Source organism: Solanum pennellii, chromosome 6 (assembly GCF_001406875.1).
Source record: "Solanum pennellii chromosome 6, SPENNV200".
In the NCBI taxonomy this organism is placed as follows: domain Eukaryota; kingdom Viridiplantae; phylum Streptophyta; class Magnoliopsida; order Solanales; family Solanaceae; genus Solanum; species Solanum pennellii.
Window position 1 is genome coordinate 59,659,062 of NC_028642.1, and position 12,095 is coordinate 59,671,156.

The window sequence follows — 12,095 nt, forward strand, 5'->3', positions numbered from 1 at the left end:
TTTATATTTGATTGAACATTTGTTAGGATGTCTTTGTCTATGTCAACATCCATGCTCTCTTTGTCACAACTAAAGTGGTTGTTAGCATTCACTCATTGTCGTGTTTCCTCGTTTGATGTTGAACAAGTTATGTTGCTTACAAGTATGGCAACAAGTTTGTACAAAAGCTGGTGGATTTGGGTATCATCAATTCCACTAATTTTATAATGCCAAAAAAGAAAAGAATTCAAGGACTCAAGGCCTGCTACAAACTCTACTCCGATCATCTACAGTCAGTGAGCGTACAATTCAGATCCTTGATGATATGTTGTTTGCCTGTGTAATTGAGTTTAGTTGGCATAAAAATCCATTCGTCACTTAAAAGTTGAAAGAAAGTATCTGAGAGTAGGGCAATTAAAGTATCATATCCTATCTAACCACTTCTCGCGAAACTTAAACAAAAATAGCAAAATGCCTGGAAACCAACACAAACGGGTGATCGAAATAAAAGCAACACTAACTCAGCCAGAACGACCAGCAGCATATGTTCATATGGCAACCAAAAATTCAGAATACGCTGAAACAAGTAATGAATGCCAACAATAAACGTAGTTCAGGCGTCAATGTCAACTCATAGTAAGATTAAAGAATACTGAATATAGAAAAATATCCTCACAAAACCAACTTGTTTAAGGAAAAAGAAACATATAAATTAGCCTCTAAATTCAAAGAGCTCCAATTAAGCAGCTGCAGCCTTGCCCTTCTTCTTCTGTAGTTTCTTCATATAGAACTCAAGTTCTTTGCCCTCCAAGATATACCTGTCAATTGCGATAAAAGTATCATCACTTGAGTTTGAACAGATGCAGAAAGACATTATCACAAGTCTAGAGCCGGGAAGAAAGGTTGTCAATGCAGAACTTACCCGTCAGCTCTGCCACACTGACCAGGGCGAGATGAGATGCAAGCATATAATCTACCAGAACTAAATTGCTCTTCAAGGTGAGAATCAAGTTTGCGCTCAGCCTGGCGCTTCTCAATTTTTCTTAGTACATGGTTGCTCTTCTTAGTTTCCTCAGCGGCAGCACCTTCTCCCTCCTGTCATATGTCAACCAAACAAAATAATCAACATATACAGAAAAGATGAAAGTCGTCACTAATGGTCATCATAATGGACATTTCAGATTCTCGACACATAAAAATGAGGGGATACTTTTTATTAAAGCGGAATACATTAGTTGCTGGAGTTGAACAGTTCAAAGAAAAGTGAATAAGCCGATAATTGGTCAATTAGGAAAAATAGACTTATTTAGATACAGAAGAATGTGACTGAGGAGAGATTAAACTATGTAAAAGACAACCTTCGCTGCATTGTTAGAGGTCAACAGTATCCTCAATAAGACCTTTTTTTCCATTCACTCATACATTTTTTATCTTGATCAATTCTTTCTCAATCTTGGGCAAGTTATTTTCAGATCATAATCGGACATCACGTCCAAACTTCAAAAATGTCAAACAGTCGCGATGAAGAATTTGCAGCATATAATGAATTATTATTGTACAGTAAAATGAAAGAGCTGTGGAAGCCAGATAGCAAGGAATCAACAACTATTCATCAAATGATGTTAACCAAGTATGGAAGTAAAGATAACAAAATTTGGTTACCTCAGCAGTTTCCTTCTTCGCAGCAGCCCCCTTTTTCTTCCTACCAATGTCAACACCATAATGCTGGAGGTACCACTGTTTAAAGGGTGCTGCATCCACCTGCACGATTGCACTCTTGACAAGAGTCTGTGTGCGAACAAGTTCATTGTTTGAGGCATTATAGACCACGTCAAGGATACGAGTCTTACGGGTGGTAGCCTCGCTACCCCATGAATAATTTCCTGTATCCAATCTTAGTGCCCTCCATTTAACATTGCCACCACGAACACGAATGCGTCTGACTGTCTTGTTACTAGAGATCTTAGTATTAGCAGGCTGACGGCCAAGCTCGTACCTTTAACAATAAGAAAAGCATATTCACACAAAATCAGCAGCTTGTCCAATCAGACTTTGCATTAGAACACCACAACATAGTTAATTTTCAACAGATTTTTCACACGACAATGCTAACAATAATTTTTATAGCAGTCATTTTGTTAAAAGTATTTTATTGTACTCTATTTTCATTCCTGTCATAATCATCAATTCATTTTATACAAATGCAGATTGTGTTTTTCATCATCTTAATTAATCTAATGCTAATTATTAGGGATTAAGAGGGGAGGGGGCTCATCAACATGTTACCCGAACCTCCGCCATTTAGGTGGGAGTTTGATTTCCCATATTGTATTCCCCTCTCCTTTTTCTCCTCACTTTCCGTGTATACATTATGTTTTCAAAAAATAACCTAATATTAATTCCTATCACTGACCCCAACTAATTTTGGAAGAGTTGATGGTTTGATTTTTATTAAGGAGCAGCAAATCATATTAATATTACCCTCACAAAATTACCAATTCCACAAGGGAGAGTGGAAATTATATTGCAATTTCTACTGTAGTTAGTAGTTAGTACTACTTCATTTGAAACAACAATTAAGAATAGCAAGTAATCTGACTCTATTCTAGGAAATGAGATTATTTTCATGTGCTTATTTCCATCGTATTGTTAACGGTTAAAAACGGTTAAATGAAGTTTTCGCTTATACACCGAAGTTCTTTCTCTTTACTACTATCCCAACATTTACTCAATATCACTTCCAATTTGCTGGTATTAATATCAATATTCAACAAATACTCACCAACTTAACACCAGAGATAACCACTTACTTCATTGAGACACAATTCTTTCGTACAATACATTTACCAGTCAGAGAATGTGTATTCATATACAATACGATTAAATGCAGTATTTCGATAAACTTTCTGTGTATTTTTTAAAGAATAAGCACCTAATACTCAAAAACCTGACAAATAATCGAAAGATATGAGGACAATTAAGGATAACGAAAGATGAGAGATATTCAGGCAGATAAAAAAGAGGCAGTAGGCACTAACTTTCGCTTCTTCCTCCATGTTTTCTGCTTGCCACCGGTGGCGCGCCTTTTGTGCATAGAGTCTCGTGAGATACCTTCATATCCATAAATAAATCAGTAAAATCACTAAAAAAAATCGTCTGCTTTTTCATCAAATTGCACATGAAATTAGTGCAGATAAGAAGGAAATAGCAAGTACGGATTCATACCCATGGTTACTGAGAACTAAGCCGCACTCCCTCACACACCACTCTTCCGCTTTGAACGAACAACACTAAAACCCTAACATTTTGAATGTTCTTAAAGATATGGGCTGGGCTGAATGTTACGACTTTTCTGGGCTTTTCATTCTTGGGCTAATATCATTTATATCATTTATTTTGGATTTAGTGGATATCGGACACAGGTGGAAGCCAAAAAGAAACGAAAAGAGCTTCTTATATTTTATTTGGATGGTTGTTGTTATATCATATATGTATTTCTTATATTTTGTTCGGATGATTGTTATATCATATATGTATTTTACGGTATATCGCATATACTATTTTAATAAATATAATATTTTATCTTATTTTTCATCATTACATAATGTTATATATATTAAAGGAAAAAGGGTCTGATATACCCCTCAACTTTGTCATTTGGAGCTGATATACCCCTCGTTATAAAAGTGGCTCATATATATTTTTTAGAAGAAAATAATAAAAATTTAGATTAAAATTATTATTTTTTCATTTCAGTTAAAGAAAAAGGGTATATGTGAGCCATTTGTTTACAAGTAGGGGTATATATGAGCCATTTTCATAACAAAGGGTATATCAGCTCTAAATGACAAAGCTGAGGGTATATCAGACCCTTTTCCCCATATTAAATTATAAAGCTACAAGACATTGTAAGATATTAAGCTACTATGAAAAATGTTAGTAAAGGATAAAATAGAATCAAATTGAGTGTCAAATGATTTAAATATATTGTCAGTCTTTAAGAACATTCTTACTGAATATATCCAATATACTTTTATTAATGGAGTATCCAAAGAATAATATCTTAATCTCATAAATTTCAATATACTTTTGTAAATAAAGTGTCAAACGAAAGAATATATAAATCACAGAAGCTGAACGTTGAGAAAATTTTACTATTATTATTGTACGGTCTTCGCTTGCAATTCAAGAACTGATTTTGGCTACATCAATTTCGAACGACATTCAATTAATTCCACTCAACAAAACACAAAAACCAAAATATGTCACAGCAAAGATGCCAGATGACACTCCATTACAAGTGGATCCATTGATAGTACCCAATGCAGAATCAGAAATTACAGGAAAGTTATTCAGCAAACACTCTTCCTAAAATCCAACTATAACGACTCCATGGTATATATGAACCGTCAAGATAATGATGCTGCCTTTTTATGTCATGTCTGAGTTAAAGTTATGCCTTGCTATCAATGCTCATCGGCTCTGGTTCCTTGGGAGCAGAGTTCTACATTAAACGAAACCATGAGCGAGTCAATAAAAGAACAAGAAGTAAAACTCGAAGTCAAGGGGTTATTATAAAGTCTCCTACTTACGGCTGAGTTTGCGGAATCCTGCTTATTCAATTTTGCAAACATGTTTCCGTAGAACTTTGCGTCCTTCTTGTTAATTTCCTTAACTTTCTCCTTTAGAGCTTTGTACTCAAGCTTCACATCCCTTGGATATCACACAAGAGACCAAGCTTCAGCACCATAACTGACAAATATGAAAATTTGGGTCTAGTATAGAATGGACTTGGTTGTATACCTGTTGTCAGGATCAATCTCAAGAGCTTTCTTAATGTCAAATTCAGCCAGATCAAGATCAGCCATGTTCATATATGCTTGAGCTCTGCGGTAAAGAGCTTTGACATTTGCACTATCCAGTTCCAACACCTACAGCTCAAACAAATAATCCTTAAGAAGAAAGCAAAAAGGATGAATGAGTATTTCTTTAAGGGGGGAATTTCTAGTTTTCGAGTTCTATACCTTGGTACACAGTTTCTCGGCCTGCTTGTAATCTTTCAATTTCAACTTGCAAGCTGCATTATTTAAGTTGCAGGTGATCTTCAATGCTTTAGACTGTTTCTTTTCCTCCTCACTGAAGTTAGTATCATACTCAATAAATTTAGCAGCCTGCATTTGTTAAAATGTACAGTTAGGTAATCCTGGCACATCACAATATCATCTCAATCTTCACAGACAAAAGACCCACTAATCTAGTTGTAAACAATACAGTAAAAGCCAAGTATCTACCTTCTCATATCTCTTAGATGCCCTTGCGTATTTACCAGTCTTGAACAGTGCATTCCCTTCTTCTTTCTTTTTGCCAGCAGCCTCAATTTTCTCCGGGGTACTCATATCCCATGATTCCTTGTCCTACAGTCCACCAAGAAGAGTATATGACTTGAAGTATAAATCCAGAGAACATGACATATAGCTAAGGTTAGAAAATACAAAGAAAGAAACCATCAGATACCTTGACAAAAGAAACAAGCTCAACCTCATAATGCACAGTTGAATTAGGAGGAACAACAGCTGAATCTTGCTTCGACTCAGATGAACCAAAGGCATATTCAGGTGCAATTGTAAGCAGCGCCGCTTCACCCTTCTTCATTGTCATGACAGCTCTGTCCAGCCCATCTATTACTTGTTCTGTTCAGGGTAAATTAGAGCTCCATCAATACTAAAAAGACCAGGGAAAATCACAACATAATATCTGTGTAGTTGAACAATGAATACGGAGTCAATACCCTCATCTGTCTTAAACTCGAAAAGATTATCTTCACTTTCCCCATCATGGCCCTTCTTTGTGAAGACTGTGCCATCTAGCAGCTTGCCAACCAGTTTTACTGCAGTATGCAAATTGAGAAAACCCTCAGTTATCATAGTATTCATGTAACTAACAAGCACAAACTAAAGAATTTTTCCTGTGACAATCTAACATTTAACAACAGCTCCTTCATTGGGTCTCTCATATCCTTCCCCTTCTTTCAAGATCTTCTTTACTACTTTCTTGTCATCAGTAACATTTGAAACAGTTTTCCAGGAGACCAACTCCAAGTTGATCTGTAATGTGGCATTAGGAGGAACTGCTCCTCCATCACTCGAGACTGGTTTTCCTTTCTCTCCAAAGCCATCTGCAGCATAAAAAAATCAGACTTATCAACAACAGCACTCTTAACGACAGATGATTACACAGTTACTTGTTAGCAAGCATCACTTACATTGTGGCTTCACTGTCAATTGGACCTTTTCACCTTTCTTCATAGTTTTCACAGCCTTAGCAAGAGCAGGACAGAAATGACCTGTTCCATTAAGGATGTCAGAACAAAATTAGTACATTCTTTTTTTTTACCCTAATAGAACATTGTGGGGCATATGAAGTCAAAGGTTACCATCTTGAACAGTGAACTCCACTCCATCTGATTTTCCCACCACTGTGCCATTTTCGAGCTGAGCTTCATACTTGACTAGATTACAGAAGGCAAAAGAAGATGCTTAATTTATGTTCAAAACAGCTATGCACAGTCCCTTATGATTTGAAAATAGTAACACATACCTAATACTTCGTCAAGATCTTTTGGGTTTTCCCATTTTTCCCCCTCCGTGAGGATCTTTTTGAAAATACCACCATCCTTGCAAATGTCTTTTACACTCACCCATGATAGCAACTCCACATCAAATTGTAGAGTGGCATTTGGAGGGATAGTTGGAGGAGAACCACTCTCTCCATAAGCCAGCTCAGGAGGAATGGTGAAAATAGCATTTTCACCTTTCTTCATTGTCTTTATACCTTGATCCCATCCTTTAATTACTTGTCCTATTAGGAAATAAAAAGCATCAGCTAATCTTGAAGCAAAATCTAATCCATCTAGTGCAAATACTAATTACATAGAAATCAGAGACTTTCTCACGATGAAATATTCTGTATCTCTTGGTTTTAATAAGATTTCTCACATAACTTGATTTCAAGCAAATCAATTCTCTGTTTGTAGTCTTTGACAAGCATCGTCATCTGAACCCTTAATCTCTAGTATTGAGGATAAGATCTAATTAGGAATGCCCAAGACCATTACAATAATCTTCCAAGGAAACAAGGAGGAGAAAATCTCAGAGGAAGCTGTAAAAATGCTAGTGAGAACAGCTTCACCACATCTTCAGATTCTCGTAATCATAATTTCACAGTTGTCAAGATCATACCTTCTCGACAAGCTAAATCCTACTTTAAACTAGAGAACAAGCTTTACGTGTTACCATATATAATATATTTACTAAGCCCTTAGCTGAAACAGGCTCCCAATCTCACATCATCTATACTGGTCCCATTAGATCAATCAAGCTTTCATTTGTTTTATCAAATCACTTAAGTTTATTCAATAACCATAACAAGCAAATACAATAAGTCAAGGAACGTTCACTAACCTTGACCGAGAGTAAACTTGAAGGGGTCCCCTCTATCGCGACTGGAATCAAACTTGGTTCCGTCAAGCAGAGTTCCAGTATAATGAACTGACAATGCAAAAACCAACGTGAGCTCAAATAACACGAACAGAATCATGTTACCGCGAAGTAGATGAAACAAATGCAAATTAAATAATCCAAAAACCATAGAAATGAACTCAGAATCAATCCACGAGCCTAATGAGCGCAAAATACTAATTAACAGCAGATATTACGATTGCAAGTAATTAATCAAAACAATATTGTAACCACAAAAACATATTTAACATAAACAAATCTCATATGCAAACTAATTACCTTCGACTTCATCACCAGGCTCAGGAGTTTCCCAACCTTCACCTTCCTTAACAAGCTTCTTCTTCAATCCCTGATTTCCAATTTCCTTCTCCTCGCCTACTTTCATGGTCGAACTGTCATCCGGCAGATCCATGTCTTCGTCCATTCCCTCTACCGGTGGAATACCAAAATCATCGTCCATTTTTCCGTCAAACACAATATGCACTCACAGGCAGAAGATTGATTGATTGATATAATCGAACTCAGTGAAAGCAAATAATGGCGTGTTGGAGATGAAGAAGATGGAGGCTTAAATGGTGTGACAGATAGTGTGAAAAGAAAGGGTTTAGGTTCTAGAGTGTTCCAAGGTTTTTGAGAGAGCTTTAGCGTGACGAAGGGTCAGGATTCTTCCAGATATCTTAAATTTAGATAACCAATATATTACTAGTAATTCTTAAATTTAGATGAGTAATAATTATTGTAGAGTGGGGACCACTCCTAAATTTTTATCAATCCAGCTGCTGATCTTTAATTAAAGGTTTTAAGTGAGATAGCAAATGAAATGGGCCGTATTTGGGCCAGTACTTCAAAAAAACGGGTCGTAAAATATGTGGGCCTTCATTTAAGATATAGCCAAAGGTCTCGAGTATTTTCGTTTGCCTCTCATTTATATTCGTTAGGATTAAAATGCTTAAATTTGAATGCACATTTAAACTATATTTTGTGATAAAATAAAAGAAAAAATTGTATATAATAGCAAATTAATAACCTAAAATAAATAGAGTAGCTAGGATTTGATTTAATTGTGTTCCATAGCAAACGTTTGCAAAAAATTGTCAGGCGTCTCTCTCTCAAATATCTCGCTCGCCACTCTCCTCCAATCTCTCGCTCGCTTCCTTACTTTTTATACAAACACAAGTGCATAAAAATTGTTTCTAATTGTATAAAGCAAAGAAAATTGTATAAATACATATATTTTTATTCCCCTCTCTCACATTTTCCAGATTTCGCTCGCAACCCTCACCTATCACTTATACAAACAGAAGCGAAATGTATAAATTGTGATTCTGTTTGTATAAAGCGTGAGAAAATTGTATATACACATGCAAGTACATATATTTTCGTCCTATACACTTATAATTATAAAATAAAAATACTCCTCTGCCCAGTTTCTTTTGCCTTTTTCTCTTTCTCGCTTTATACTATTTTCAAATTGTATCTAATTATCTCTTTCTCGTTTTATACAATTTGATTCAATTGTATATTCCTTGTCAAGTCTCTTTTGTCTTTCTCTCTTTCTCATTTTATACAAATTCAAATTGTATAATAGTTCTATACACTTGTAATAATACAATTCGTTTTATACACTTCGTTTTTATATAGTTCTCTGCCCAAGTGTTTTTTTCTTTCTTGTTTTATACACTTCGTTTTATACGATTTGCTTCAACTGTATATGTATAGCAAATTATACAGTTTTCTATGTTTTTGCTATGAAGCGCAATTATGCAAACATTTGGTATAGCATATAAATATGAATTTTTTATTTGCTACATGTGAAAATTGTCATAAAATAAAGGGATAATTGTATAGAATGATAAATTAATAATGTAAAATAAATATAGTAGCTATCGTTTGATTTATTTATTTTCCATAGCAAACCCCTCATATTCTCGCTCGCCACTCTACCTCTGTCGTTTGCCTCTCTCGCTTTATACAATAGAAATGTGTAAAGAAAATTATACATACACATGCAAATACATATATCTTCGTCCTATACACGTATAATTATACAATACAGATATTTCCCTGCCCAAATCTCTTTTGCTTCTCTCTTTCTCGTTTTATACAAATTCAAATTGTATATAATTTATCTCTTTCTCGTTATATACAATTCGATTCAATCGTGTATGTTCCCTGCCCAAGTCTTTTTTGCCTTTCTATCTTTCTCGTTATATACAAAATCAAATTGTATATAATTTCTCTCTTTCTCGTTTTATAAAATTCGATTCAATTGTATACAAATTCAAATTTTATACAGATATATAAACACATACAATCGAATTGACAATGATTTATACAAATGAGAGGTTATACAATTGCTTCAAGAGGTATTACAGACTCTATTTGACAGAACAGACATCCAAACAAGCCTACTACAATAACTATAATGTTTCAATCCCCAAGTTGAGGTCAGCTATATAGATACTCACTTTCCATGTAGCGCCCTGCGGTAACCCGACTATGTTCTCATTGACTATGGGCAGACAGAGACCAGTTGGCGGGCAGATGCAGAACACTTCATGATTTAGCCAACTCCCGATTGGCATGATGGAAGCATTGAGCAATAAGTATCCAACATATCAGCTAGCTGGCTGGACTAACCTTTCATTTTGGTCAGCACCATGAGATTTCTGACTCTTTTTTCAGTTGAAACTGTCATTCCATGCCCAACACTATTTTCAGCTGGCCAGACTTTTTCTTCACTTACCGTCAATCACTGTTCAATGAGGTGTCTCCCCATTTTAGGGTCTGATTCACAGTTGGAAACTACTTTGCATTAGTTTGAGATCCATCTGCCAAACAATAATCACCCATTTCCTCGAATTAAAGTCCTTGTAGTCAACTGAATCAGCAACTCCGGACTTTCCAGCACTGCAAAGTGAAAATGAGCCATCTGCACAGGTGCAATGTAGAAAAACATACTTGGTTAAACCAAACTTCATTGATGAAGCATGATGAAGACTTGCAGAGCTCTCAGTCTATGTTTGCTGGGACTCTTCATAAATGTCATCGTGTGCGTGTTAAGACTCTTCAAAAGTAGTGCATTTGAAGGATCAACACAGGTGCGGCAACATTTTTGGAGAGTTAGAGCAACTTAGCTCTCAATAACATAGTGGGCATGATTCAGCTTTGTTGAATCATTATTAAGACATGGAAATTAATGGACAAGGATTAGTAAAATTTCTTCACCTATGCTGGAAAAAGATGATTCTGAACAGCAAGACTAGCCTTTCCGATTCTAATTGCTGATGGCGTTACTGAATCTTATTGCTGATAAACAACTTCTCATTCATCAGGCGGGCAAAAGATGTACTTCCAAAAGACGATTGATCAATATTGAAAACATAAACATATCAAAGTAAATACTAGTCCTTATTAAGAAAATATAAGGTATTCAACAAAGACTTGTAAGTCTTTTCATTCATTAAACTATCCCTCTTCTTAAATTCTTCAAGAAGTTCAAATGCATAATCTCCTCTTCCTTCCCTACTCAGTTCTTCCATTACTGTTCTATAAGTAAGCTGATCAGGTGACAATGAATTATCCAACATATCAAACACCACCTCACTGGCATCCTCAAAGCGACGCTCCAAAGCAAGACTACAAACCAGTATCATATAAGTAGATCCTTTCGGAATAAACCCTTTGTTCCTCATTTCCTTGAAAAACTCAAGCCCCTGATTCACTCTTCCCTTCTCACATAACCCTTTGGCTATATAGCCATAGGTAAACGCATCGGGCTCACATCCATACAAACCCATTTCGCGATAAACACGAATAGCCTCATCAACCTCCAGACACTTAGAATAAGCCTTGATTATCATATTCAATGCAAATGTATCTGGAATCACCCCAAAAGACTTCATTTGCTTCGCTAATGATCGAACAGAATGTAAATACACATAACAAACATGTAACTTATTAAATTTACTGAGAAGAGCATTCAGCAACAAATTATAAGTTTCTAACGACGGCTTAGCATCTTCACATTTAGTCATTTTCTTGTAAATATCAAATGCACGATTAAATAAAAATTTACGACCGCAGCAAAACTTAATCATGGAATTGTACAGAGGGAGGCTCGGCGGGCAAGCGCCGGCGAGAACTTCCTCGACTAGGGTCTCCGCAACGCGATAACGCTTACTTGAGACTGCAATGTTAATCATGTTCAAGTAAGTGACATGGTTGTGCTTGTAGCCCCGTTGTTGGCCGGTCCACCGGAAGATATCGAGGGCAAGGTCCGGGTCTGTTTGGGATCTCAATGCTTCATTTACATCAGCTGGTGTGAACCCGGGTTTGAGATTGTTGATCCATGATTCGAACTGTTTCTCTAATGGAGTTTGAGTTCGGGTCCGAGGGATAGGGACTGGGAGTTCATCGGAGAACGGCAACGGAGATGCTACGGTTTTGGGGTGGTGATCGACGGAGGAGGAGCTGGATATACGGCGGAGAGTTAGTGAAGAGAAGAGAAAGGAGATGACCGGACGGCGTACGGTCGCCTGCATTTTCGGTATCGGAGAGAAGAAACAAGGGTGTGTTTGGTTGAGTTGCTGTGATTTC

The 12,095-nt window shown here is 36.3% G+C and overlaps 3 protein-coding genes across 4 annotated transcripts; all 3 read right to left on the reverse strand.

The window, feature by feature from the left end:
- Window positions 1-475: 475 nt before the first annotated feature.
- On the reverse strand, window positions 476-3,361 carry LOC107023565 (40S ribosomal protein S8). The gene is made up of 5 exons (XM_015224290.2): window positions 3,205-3,361; window positions 3,018-3,090; window positions 1,642-1,975; window positions 902-1,074; window positions 476-797 (listed from the first exon to the last, which is right to left on the reverse strand). Exons 1-5 carry the CDS (start codon window positions 3,206-3,208, stop codon window positions 719-721), a joined length of 663 nt encoding a protein of 220 aa, XP_015079776.1. The 5' UTR covers window positions 3,209-3,361; the 3' UTR covers window positions 476-718.
- A 752-nt stretch (window positions 3,362-4,113) lies between these two features.
- Window positions 4,114-8,164, reverse strand: LOC107023290 (peptidyl-prolyl cis-trans isomerase FKBP62-like). Of its 2 annotated transcripts, none has more exons than XM_015223934.2 (13): window positions 7,776-8,164; window positions 7,440-7,526; window positions 6,577-6,837; window positions 6,413-6,487; window positions 6,242-6,322; window positions 5,960-6,154; window positions 5,768-5,866; window positions 5,494-5,669; window positions 5,271-5,393; window positions 5,004-5,150; window positions 4,783-4,910; window positions 4,572-4,692; window positions 4,114-4,483 (listed from the first exon to the last, which is right to left on the reverse strand). In XM_015223934.2, the coding sequence occupies exons 1-13, from the start codon at window positions 7,954-7,956 to the stop codon at window positions 4,433-4,435; spliced, it is 1,725 nt and encodes a 574-aa protein (XP_015079420.1). In that variant the 5' UTR covers window positions 7,957-8,164; the 3' UTR covers window positions 4,114-4,432. The 2 variants fall into 2 exon arrangements, with proteins under 2 accessions (XP_015079420.1, XP_027773576.1); XM_027917775.1 differs by having other exon boundaries at window positions 4,568-4,692; window positions 7,776-7,956.
- Window positions 8,165-9,793: 1,629 nt separating this feature from the next.
- Window positions 9,794-12,095, reverse strand: LOC107021429 (pentatricopeptide repeat-containing protein At3g25210, mitochondrial). The gene has a single exon (XM_027917412.1). It carries the CDS (start codon window positions 12,038-12,040, stop codon window positions 10,901-10,903), a length of 1,140 nt encoding a protein of 379 aa, XP_027773213.1. The 5' UTR covers window positions 12,041-12,095; the 3' UTR covers window positions 9,794-10,900.